The sequence below is a fragment of the Anabrus simplex genome, chromosome 1 (assembly GCF_040414725.1).
Source record: "Anabrus simplex isolate iqAnaSimp1 chromosome 1, ASM4041472v1, whole genome shotgun sequence".
Lineage (NCBI taxonomy): Eukaryota > Metazoa > Arthropoda > Insecta > Orthoptera > Tettigoniidae > Anabrus > Anabrus simplex.
The window spans coordinates 318,299,073-318,312,139 of NC_090265.1; the positions used below are offsets into that span (position 1 = coordinate 318,299,073).

At 36.6% G+C, this 13,067-nt stretch overlaps 1 protein-coding gene across 1 annotated transcript in view; it reads left to right on the plus strand.

Annotated features, from left to right (window-relative positions):
• Nucleotides 1-13,067, plus strand: part of Sos (Son of sevenless) — a 765,665-nt gene that overhangs the window by 656,411 nt on the left and 96,187 nt on the right. Inside the window, exon 21 of the mRNA XM_067134824.2 lies at nt 4,175-4,291. Coding sequence (XP_066990925.2) covers nt 4,175-4,291 — 117 coding nt within the window. The remainder of the gene's footprint in view (nt 1-4,174; nt 4,292-13,067) is intronic.

Here is a 13,067-nt window from a genome sequence, read left to right on the forward strand (position 1 = left end):
GTTAGCATAATTAGCTGCCATTCTCTGGAGCCTGAGTTCGATTCTCAGTACTGTTTTGCCAGAGATTTACGAATGGCAGGATGGTTGATTTGCGGTAAAAATGGTACATGCAACTCCCTTCCACTGGGGGCCTGTCTAGAAAAGAGCTGCACCACCTCGGGATGAGGATACGATTTTACTTTGGTTAAAAAATATTCACAGTTGTTGCTAGGCCTATTAACATAAGCAGGCGAGATCTTTAACAAAGTTATGTTTAATATCTTGTAACTCGGGCCAATATAGGAGTTTTTTTTTTCCATTTGGTGGGAGAAGAGGAGTAGGTTTAAAATGTGATAAAAACAATCCAATCACAATTGTTTTACTCGTCAACATAGCTGATAAATAATAATAATAATAATAATAATAATAATAATAATAAAAATAATAATAATAATAAATGTTTCATGTCCCCACCTACTTTCAACGATTTTCAGAGCCGCCAAACAAAACATACTGGTACTAGGGTATGGGTTAATAAAAAATGGGAGACAACGAACGTACGAAATTAAACATTATTATGATAATAAAACTCATTAGATTTCCATAAATTCTATAAATGCAGCAAACATTCCTGTTTTTTTTTTTATTCTTTCCGTCGTGGAACTTTTGGCACTATCCAGGCGATACCATACCTAACCTGATGTTAAAAAGAGAGTTAAGAAGTTCCACCTATTCATTACACTGATATACAGTTGCACAAACTTATGTTACAACATGTTTAATTCGGGACCGGTTTCGACACACATTTGGTGCCATCATCAGCCGATTGAAAGAGCACGGCAAAAGGTATACAATTATCAACACACATAACACAAAATATATGACAATGTTCACACTGTAAAGGGTATATGTAAAAATGTAACACTTTCGTGGTTAAGTGTAAGAGAGGGCCGTGTGCCCTAACTTCGCCACATGAAAGAAGCAATAATAAATAAATAAATAAATAAATAAATAAATAACGATGAAATATCCAATTGAAATTCATAAGCAACGTGACAGTCTTGTACACTCCTGCTGTAAGTGTTGAAATCACATATAATGATGTTTAATAAATGTATAAGAACTAAAGGATATATGTAAAACTGTAACACTTTTCACGAAGATAAAGTTTTCAATTGAAGTTCATAAGCAATATGACAGTCTTGTACACTCCTGCTGTGAGCATTGAAATTACATATAATGATGTTGAATTAATGGATAAGAACAAGTTAAGGGACTTGATTCAACACATTAAATCTTGAGGGTTGCCTTGTTATATTGTGATAAAAAGGATCTTGAAGGATGCAGCTTGTGTGCAGTTGTTGCTAGCAAGGAATAACATCCTTTTGTTTTATCGGAACATCCAAAGGTGGATAGAGACATATATGAGTTCCTAAGATATATTGTAGGACCTAAGTTCCTGTGTTTGATGTGGATATATGAAGTCTATAGAGAAAAGGAAAATTAGTTAGAAATAAAAACAGGGGGAAATTGGTAAGTTAAAAAACAAGGAATATTACGAGGCTCTCCTTGTTCAACTTGCTGTGGTGGCTAGACGTGTTTAGAGGAGCTAATAAATGAAGTATAAGTGGAAGTAAGGACAGATAATGAGCAGAGGTAGGTTAAGCGGGAGAGATTAAGGGATGTAGAGGTAAGGGGAGTTGTCTAAGGTGGATCAGGGGGGCGTTGTGGTAAGGCCAAGTAGTGCAAGAAGGTGTTGTGTATCACGTGAAAGATCGACTGCCTACTTGTCAACTTGAAGCTTTTTAAAACCAAGATAAGGAAGTCAAAAAGGATGTTTTGATTTCTCAGATAAGTCATTAAGGTTTAGGTTAGAATTAAAAAATTGATTGAGGGGTATAAAACAGTTTTCAGTGATATCAAGAAGTTTCTAACTCTAAATACCTAACCTAAACAAAGCAGTCTCTCTTATCTCATTTACAGCTGTTTAGGTAAATCCTGATATGATACTTGTAGAGAACAAGTATGAAATATACTTGAAAGTAAGGGTGTGGCTTTCAACAGCAGCAGTTATCAAAAGAATGCTTCCAGTCACAATGTATTACATTCGGAGATACAACTCATAACATACGCTAGTTATCAGCTGGTGGTTTGGCACACTTTCAACAACACGGCTTTATTCAGAAGGAGTGGCTACTGCTACAAATACACCAGCTGGGAATATCAGAGACCATCTCCAGAAACCATTTGGGAATAGCTTCACACAGTTTGGACTTTGTAGTCTGGAACGAAACTATTTTAAAAATGTTCAAAGGAAATATTGAACCTGGCATACCAACACTAGATGAAACATTCAGGTGATGATTATTGGCTGACAGAAGTGAAAAGCATGCTAGACAGAATAGGAATGGGAGAATACCGGGATAAAGAGATGAACAGTAAAGAGAAGAGATTAATCAAGAAAGTAACGATGAGGAGCAGATGATTATGGCTGAATGTGAGACTAAAAGAATGTTATCAGAATTTTGTGAAATTATCCAAAATATGTCAGTAGGAAAGAAATGCTCCCAAATAGAGAACTAAGAGGTGTGGTGTAGTGGCTAATGGGGATGTATAAAAATAAGGATCTGAGAGCGAAACATAATGAAAATTATTGTTTATTCTGTGAAGAAATAATGGAAGAGGCTCATTTATTGTGATTATGTATGGAAACTGATGTACTTAGAATTAAATATTTGGGTGGTGAATATAAATCAAAAATAGAAAGAGAGAAAGAATTCTATACAATATTGTTAAATTGTTAAACAAAGAATGGATCACACCAGGAAAATAGCAAATTTTTTTGTATTTTAAGAAGTATGGCAGAAGGAAATGAAAAAGAATAGTACTAACTAAAAATATGAAAAGAAACCAAGAACAAAGTCAACGTTTAGAATCGTGGATGTATTGTTGTGTCACTGTTAATGTGTTAAATTGCATGTGAATCTGCTCAGCTTACAATGGATAAAATGTTTCTTCCTCAGCTGCTGGAATTCCGTAGCCAGAGGTCGAGAGCATTCATTCATTGATTCATTCATTAATTCAATTCTACCCAGGTGGTAGTTATCCGTGACTGGAAGAGGGACTTTTTTTTTTAATACATGCATTTATTCAGTTCATTCATACATTCACTTATCCATCCACATTAGAATATCATCACCTTATCTGCTATAGTTCCGTAGGTGTAGGCTAAGGACATCCATTCATTGGTGAACCCATTCATTCATACATTCACCCAGTCATTAATTTTGTAATAAGGACTTTTCCCCAGTTGGTCGTTATCCGTGACTGGAAAGAGACTTTTAATTCAACTCAGTCATTTATTCACCCATGCACTCATTCATCATTCATCCATCCACACTACAGTGTTCTCACCTTACCTGCTGGGGCTCTGTAGATGTTGACTGAGAGCATTCAGTTCATCCCATCACTCATTTAAGTACGGATGCTCCCTCCCCAGTTGATGGCTATCTGTGACTGGGAGAGAGGAGTGTTTATTCATTCATGCGTGCATGAGCAGCTCATCCACTCAGCTGTCATCCACCCAGTCATTCAGTTAATTCACGATGTTTATTGTAAGCTAAGGAGAAGTCTGTTTAGACTCGTAACAAAACAAATACTTGTGTCAGTTAATAATAAGGGTCAGATACATGTTGTCCTAGACAATAAAACACTGTTAATGTCTAGGACCAAAAAAAAAAAAAAAAAAAAAAATCTGTCTTTAAACTACAAAGTAGAGATTAGGTGGAAATAATAATTAGGTGTAAGTGTACATTTTAAGGTGGTAGTAGTAGATACATTTGAATGTAATAAGAAAAACATTCTTGTATCAGAATAATGTGAATTGCAATAAATTATTACTCTCTCCTCAGTTCCAGGTGATCCAGAACTAGGAAATGGGAGTATTCTATTCTGTTGTATTCTACAAAGGATCATTATTATATTTGCCTGTAAATGAAACTTTTGTCATGCGAGCTCTTGTTAGGTACTTAATTCTTGACGATACCTTGAATTAATTTGTTAGTAAAACGATGGTGGAATGATTGTTCCTTCCAAATGATCAGAAAGGGAGAGTTTTATCTATACTTCATATTATTGAAAAATGTAAGTCGGTGTACTTTTGTTATTATTGTTTGAAATATGTGTGTATTTTTAGCACTTCTTGGAAACCCTTTCACCCTTTGATGATCAGAAGGACACTGATATCAGCAATTATCTGTATAACAAGTCATTGGAAGTGGAGCCTCGTGGATGCAGACAACCACCTCGATTTGTAAGTGTTATTATAATTAATCCTACTATATGCATGTAAACCAAGCTTTTCATTAAAGTGTTGTGATATTCTCATATTAAGTTAGCGCATTCTGTATTACACAAAACGGAAATTGCATTACCATGAACGGGTGAGTCTGTTGTTGAGCATGTGCGCCATTCCGAGTCCAAATCTCGCAGTGTTCAAGAAAAATCCACGGTTAGGGTCAGTGAGCATGTCAGGGTTTGTAGCAAAATATATTAAAATTTTTTTAAATGTGATTTCAGATGAGACTTATCCAACATAACACTTCTATTCATGCCAGACAAATTCGACGGATGTTTCTATCGTATGTCAACCGCAGAGTCAGCAAATATGTACTTGCATTACCATGATCTTAAGTACCGTACTATAGTATAATCTGTAAATAATAAAAATGAATTAATTCTTACTATCTTTTATTCAAAACTATAAATATGCTGAATAAATTAAATACTTGCTTGAGGCTCAAAATTATTATCAAAATTAGGAATATTACTTTTTTAAGTATTTGCTCAATAACATCTTCACTTCATATAAATTGTCACAATGATCATTAAAAAGAAAGTCATCTCAGCTTGTCCTCAACGTGTCACTTTAAAATTACATCATTCACATCATATAAGTCTTCGTAGATTGGAATTAGTTAACCAAACTTAATCTTTCTCAACACAAATTGCCTCTCACATATTCAAAAATTAAACTTCTAATGTTGAAATATTAAGTTATCAGGAAATTGAAATGTTAAAAAAATAAAATGTTTTGATATTCAGATTGAAATACAAAAAAATATGACATTAAGAATAAAATATTTTTGATATTAAGAATGATTGCTTTGATATGTCTTCACAAATTAGACGTACACAGAAGAAGATCAGTTTCACTTATGTATAGCTTGCACTGGCTACTTACCATATAATATTTTCTAAATTAATCATCAGTAAATATATATATTCAAATATCTATTATAGAAATAGGTAAGTCCTCATTAGTCGTAGAATATTATTAAGACGACATTAAGATCGTATATCCTAACTAACAACCTGTTATATTAGCTTTAATCAGCTTAAACCACACATATAATATGTATTCAACCTTGAAATTGCCATCTGATTGATGATCATGGGTTACTGGATTTAATTTTGATGACCATTACCTATCATTAGCTCGTAAGTTTAATACTAAATTGCCATTTGCCATGCGATATGGATTATTTAATACGTAAACATCATTATTACCACTCAGTCTACCATTGATACACATTTGTGTTACTTAACTACTCTTTATTCATTCACATATGAAAATCCTTCCTCATATCTCTTCACATTTATCATAATTCATTGATTCTTTCCCTCATATAACATTATTTCATAATTTCACACTTCTTTCTCATATTTCACGGATCAACAACTCTCTCATATCTCTGCCAGTATGTACCTTATTTATCCATGTACAGTGAAATTCTGTTAAGAAGTTCTTCAAGGGACCAAAAAAAAAAAAAAAAAAGCTTCTTAAGCAGGAAACTTCTTAAAAGGGGCAATGCCTGAAAACGTATTCTGTACTTTGACATACATGTGAAACACACAGCCAACAGATTTCCTTGTTTATGAACAATACCGAAATAGGCATATATATAACAGCTGCTAAAAGAAAGCCACAATATAAATACAGTATTAGATTATCATGACATGTATTTTTAGAGATAAAGTAAAATACTGTAATTGAACATACTGTAAGTTATTATAAAAATTCTTGATAAGAGAAGGGAACATATTATATAAAACCTTGCACAAGAGATAAAAGAAATACTAAGAACATTACAATGGTAGATGGTGACTGTACATTATGTAAATTTCATACTGCATTAGACATTAAATACATTTCCAAACACAAACGTCTAGGCTCCTACTTGGAAAATAAATTGTCCAGGGTTGACTGTTTTTAGGTTTTTACTGCTTTCTTGAACTATAAACCACCGAGCTGGGTAGCTGCAGTCGCTTAAGTGCGGAAAGTATATCAGAATTCGGGAGATAGTGGGTTCGAACCCCACTGTCGGCAGCCCTGAAGATGGTTTTCCGCGATTTCCCATTTTCACACAAGCCAAATGCTGGGGCAGTACCTTAATTAAGGCCACGGCCACTTCCTTCCCATTCCTAGCCCTTTCCTGTCCCATCGTCGCCGTAAGACCTATCTGTGTCGGTGCGACGTAAAACAACTAGAAAAAAAAAAGACCTATCTGTGTCAGTGCGACGTAAAGCAACTTGTAAAAAGAAAAGAAAAAAAACTATAAACCTCTCCATTTCCCACATAGCCTTCCATGTGTTCTGAGACACACTGACTGAACCTTCCATAAACCGCCTCAGTTTTTCTCACACACACACACACACACACACAAACACCCCCCTCCGACATCTGCTTCAAGTTAACGGCGGCAGGCGGGACATCGGCGACTTATTCTTGGAGATTCTAGGAACCTATTCATAGGCCTATATGGCCCCTGCATTCCTACTAGTTGTCACGGCCACTGGTGTAGTTTCTGGCTGTTTCGCAAGTACCGCATGGACAAGTCGATGTTGAGTTTATTTTCCTGTTTTAATCCTCTTCATGCTAAAGGTAATGACGAAAAGAGAAGCAGGTTCGAAGTTGCAGAAATGAGTGCATGGGAAAGTATTGGCGTATTACGTGCAAGTGATAAAGGCTCAGTAGCAACACTAGCATATCTAAACGTAAACAGTGCCGGGCTGAGTGGCTCAGATGGTTAAGGCGCTGGCCTTCTAACCCCAACTTGGCAGGTTCGATCCTGGCTCAGTCCGGTGGTATTTGAAGGTGCTCAAATACAGCAGCCCCGTAAAAGAACTCCTGCGGGACTAAATTCCGGCACCTCGGCGTCTCCGAAGACCTTAAAAAGTAGTTAGTGCGACGTAAAGCAAATAACATTATTAAACGTAAACAGTTTCTTTCCACGTGAGAATTTTATTTCATGTCTCCTCATCCTTGTGCTACGTTCTAATAATGCGATGTAATAATTACGAGTGCCACGATAATATAATGTTTAGCTTGTATAAAGGTAAAAATAAAAATAACTTTCAATTTTATGCCAACGCGTGGTATCGCAATGCCTCTGAGTGCGTGTATCGGGCCCCCTCTCAAACTTGTGTCTAGGGAATGTCGAGGTGCAGCCATCATCGGCTTTGCTCAGGACTGCTCGAGAAATCTCTGCGTTTAGTACCTCCTACCTATCATGGCAATTTCGCGCCACGTGTGGAGCAGGAGAAGAAGCTTTGTTTTGTTTTGCTGTCGAGGGAATGGCGAAGTGCAGCCAATGCAGCTTTTCGTTAAGCCAGCACTGTGTCTCATGAGCGCAGCGTGTGGAGCCGCTCTCACGTTTTAAAGTGTCTATGAATTTCCTTCATTCTTAAGCAATAATACAATTAAAATCTGCCCCTCCAGATGTATAACTTTAAAACCTCGAGTTTTAACTACGGTACTTAACTATATTTTTAAAGCGTTTTCAGGTCCCTGAAAAATAATCAGGCGGCAAGATTGAACAACGAACGTTACATGTTTAAAATTGATAGAAATAATGAAACTAAATAATGATTTCTGCTTCTTTCTATTATGATAGTTGAATGTTAATACTGATAGTAATAATCAAACTCAATAAAGATTTCATTTTGTTCGAATCCTTGGCTGAATGGCCAGCGTTGTGGCCATCGTTTCAGAAGGACCCGGATTTGATTTCCATCCGGATCGGAGATTTTAATCCCGTCTAATTACTTCTTCTGGCTCAGAGACTGGGTGTTAGTGTTTGTTCCACCACTTTTCTCTTAATATTCAGACAACACACAGAGCCTCCGTGTCTCAGACGGCAGCCTCTCACCGCTAGATAACGTGGTTCAAATCCCGGTCACTCCATGACGGATTTGTGCTGGACAAATTGGAGGCGGGACAGGTTTTTCTCCGGGTACTCCCGGGTTTTTCCTGTCATCTTTCATTCCAGCACACACTCCTTTCTCATTTCATAGTATCTATCAGTCATTAATAAATCACCTTGGGAGTGGCGATCCCATTGTACTAATAGCCTTAATATGCTTCATTCATTTCATCCTTGACCCGGTTAAGGAAAACAGGTGCTAGGTTTTTTTAATTCAGACAACACGCTGCACTTCCAACCACGGCAGAAACATGCAATAGTGATTACTAGATTTTTGATATTTAGGTGTTAAAAGGTCATTTTAGCTGCCTAAAAGACTGTAAGTAGTTTCTAAAATACTTTTAGGCAGCTTCAATTGTACGTATTTTTATAGGCATTAATTAAAATACCATACTTATTTTGTAAATTGATAATCAGTCAGTACTGTTCTGCATATAGAGCAGTCACCCAGGTGGCAGATTCCCTACCTGTTGTTTTCCCAGCCTTTTCTTAAAGGATTACAAAGAAATTGGAAATTTATTGAACATCTCCCTTGGTAAGGTATTCCAATCCCTAACTCCCCTTCCTATAAACGAATATTTGCCCCAATTTGTCCTCTTGAATTCCAACTTTATCTTCATATTGCAATCCTTCCTACTTCTAAACACACCACTCAAACTTATTCATCTACTGATGTCCTCCCACACCATCTCTCCCCTGACAGCTCGGAACATACCACTTAGTCAAGCAGCTCGTTTCCTTTCTCCCAAGTCTTCCCAGCCCAAACTTTGCAACAGTTTTGTAACGCTACTCTTTTGTCAGAAATCGCCCAGAACAAATCGAGCTGCTTTTCTTTGGATTCTTGCCAGTTCTTGAATCAAGTAATCCTGTTGAGGGTCCCATACACTGGAACCATACTCTACTTGGGGTCTTTCCAGAGACTTTGTTGGCTGAATGATCAGCGAACTGGCCTTCGGTTCAGAGAGCCCTAGGTTCGATTCCCGGCCGGGCTGGGGATTTTAACCTTCATTGGTTAATTCCAATGACCCGGAGACTGGGTGTTTGTGCTGTCCCCAACATCCCTGCAAATCACACATAACACTATCCTCCGCCACAATAACACGCAGTTACCTACACATTTAAAGATAAAAATTTCATGATGTTCCGTATTGAACTGTATCGCAATTACATTGAAATAAGAAGTAATGTAGTTTAACCTATTCAATACAAATAAATAAGAAATGTAGTGTTACATTTCTGTTTAATTATGAGCGGAATCGGTACCGGTTTCGATCCCAATCTGGGTAATCATCAGCCGAATAAAATGCAAAAAACAATGCATAGGTAAATAAGAAATTAAAGAGCGAGTCTTTCACAAAAACAATTGAAGAAGCAAAATATGTCAATGGGGATTGGCACTGTACAATTTTAAATCGTAAAATCTAGAAGAAGTAGAAAGTCAGTCACTTATAAGAAGTAAGGCGCGATCTTCTGAATAGTAGCACAACACTCGCAAAGTTCAGCACTTTCTCATAATGTTTACAAAAAGAGGTGAAAAGTTAAATGAGCCAGCATGCATATATTATCAGGCGCGAAGTCACAATATAATTTAATGAATATGAAGTCCCAGAATTGTCTAGAAGTCGAAGATGAGTCGCTTGATTGAAGCAAATTCCTAGCTCCTGAAGATCAGCGCAACACACTCAATGTCCGATACTGTTCCTTTAAATGCCGACGGAACTCATCAAGTGTTCTAAAGAATCTACAAGATCCTGTTTACGTACTTCAATTATATTAAATTGTATTATATATACATACACACACACACACACACATTTTCGCAACTGAAACAATTACAGACTGGTTCATCAGGCTATTCATCGAGTTCCGTTGGCATTTGAAAGCACAGTGCTGAACTTTGCGTGTCTTGTGTTACTATTCAGAAGTTTGCGCCTTCTTATAAGTGACTGACTTTCTACTTATTCTGGATTTTACGATTTAAAATTGCACAGTGCCAATCCCCATTGACATATTTTGCCTCTTCAACCGTTTTTGTGAAAGACTCTCTTTAATTTCTTGTTTACCTATGCATTGTTTTTTGCATTTTATTCGGCTGATGATGACCCAGATTGGGGTTGAAACCGGTACCGATTCCGCTTATAATTAAATAGAAATGTAACACTACATTTCTTATTTATTTGTATTGAATAGGTTGAACTACATTATTTCTTATTTCAATTTAATTGTTACCTACACATGGCAGATGCTGCCCACCCTCATCGGAGGGTCTGCCTTTCAAGGACTGCACTCGGCTAGAAATAGCCACACAAACAGAGATATGCTCTCTCCTTTTTCATCCTTACTACAACCCCTAAATACCCTCATAACCAAGTGGAGAGATGTGTACCCTTTAGTTACAAACATATTTGTGAGATTACCCCAATGAAGATCTTTCCTTATATTAAGACCTACGTATTTACATTTCACCCCATCAACCCAGTAAATAAAACTGAGAGGACTTTTCCTTTTTGTGAAACTCACAACCTGACTTTTAACCCTGTTTATCATCATACCATTGCCTACTGTCCATCTCACAACATTATCGAGGTCATTTTGCAGTTGCTCACAATCTTGTAACTTAATTATTACTCTGTACAGAATAACATCATCTGCAAAAAGCCTCGTCTGTGATTCCACTTCTTTACACATATCATTTATTTATATAAGAAAACATAAAGGTCCAATAATACTGCCCTGAGGAATTCCCCTCTCAATTATTACAGGGACAGATAAAGCTTTGCTTACTTTAATTCTTTGAGTTCTATTTTCTATTTTCTGGAAACATAGCCACCCATTCAGTCACTCATTTGTCGAGTCCAGTTGCACTCATTTTTGCCAGTAGTCTCCCATGATCTACCCTATCAAATGCCCTAAATAGGTCAATCGCGATACAGTCCAACTGGCCTCCTGAATCCAGGATATCTGCTATATCTTGCTGGAATCCTACAAGTTGAGCTTCAGTGGAGTAACCTTTCCTAAACCCAAACTGCCTTCTATCAAACCAGTTATTAATTTGCTAACATGTGTACAACTGCTCCTTCATAAACTCTGTGTCTAGGTCATGGAATTCGCTACCTGCGAATATTAGAGACAATCCTTCTCATCGCAAGTTTAAAGTGGCTTGCCGCAAGCATTTGCTGGGTAGATCCCGCTGACTTGCTGGATAATTGTTGAGTGAATGAATGAGATGAATGATTGGATTACTGCAGTTACATCATTTAAGTGTACGTTATTTTGTGTATCTTACAATTAAGGATTCTTTTATTATTATTATTATTATTATTATTATTATTATTATTATTATTATTATTATTATTATTATTATTATTATTGCTATTAATATTATTTGTTTTATTTGTATTCAAAATTATAAGTTATGTAAATGTATACTCATCTAGTGGTTAAGTGTAAGAGAGGGCCTTGAGCCCTAACTTCGCCACCAATAAAGGCATTATCTATCTATTTATCACTCAGACCTTCTTTACTCGCGGCATGGGAGTTTGAATCTCAACTGAATCTCACTGAATGTATAGGCGTATACAAGCCCGTCTCCTAATAAGCAGCTATCACTCATATTTTTCCCTTCACTTAAATTTTCACAGGCCTCTATTCCTGTTTCAATACCCTCATTATATTCTAGGCGACATATGCCTTTTGTTTTCACCTTTATTGCTCCCCTATCCAAATCGCCTGTCTTCTCTGCTCAAATAAATGACTCACTTCTCAACATAGTCTTCCACTCCGTCGACAGCCAAAATAGCTCTGAAAATGTGCTGCTTGCATAGTAAATAAAGAAACCTACACTTCTTTGAATATTCTTATCCCTCATAACATTAAGGGCGCATAGCCTCGGTAATGAAGAAGCTACCTCCTGACTTTACATCAAGAACACACATAACGGAATACTCTGAAATAAAACAAATGAAACACACTCCTATCTACACCTAATTACATCCCTCTTTCCCATCACTAATATAAACCCAAAATAAAGGGCACTAGCATGCAACAGCCCTGGATTTCCATTTACATTACATGAAATAAAGCATAGCTCAGCTCTATTGAGCTGACATTTAATTTTAATATAAAATTTACATAGGATGAAACTGAGCTGACTTCTTCTGTCTAAAAACATGCTTATAAAGTTGGCATATTACTTATCTTTGCCGATCTCTGCTCCCACACCAGTCACATGACTGTTGCATATGTAGATTTACTCTGCCATTACAACACACTGAATGTTGTCATAATATACTGGGTTGACACTGGGCAATGCCATCATGGTTCTTGTAAGGTAACACTCCTAGAATGAATGTATAGTTAATAACTCTTTACTTGCTCTGAGTACACACTTACTTTACATACGCAAATACTTTTCTATTATGATAATTAAGCAAATAGGAATTTGAGCTTCGTTCGAAGTTACTGTTTGATGGAACGAAACCCGTACCAGTTCATATGTAAGAGCAGGGATCGCACCGAATGCACACGCTACTTCCGTGATCACGATGCGCGACCTGATAAATGTCTATGCATATAATAAATGTTGAACAGTATACGAGAGTTATACTGTTACATACATCTACCATCTTATATCATCTCCCGAATTTTCAATATATACTATGCCTCCCACACTTAGCATTACTGTACTTCGTCACACGGGCAGAGGTAACCGCCACAGTAACAGACTGTTATCTCCCGAATTCATCGGAATTAATTCGCACCAGGATAGTTCATATTAACACTGTTCTTAAAGTAAGACTTACTATTCATTACATCCAGTTCTCA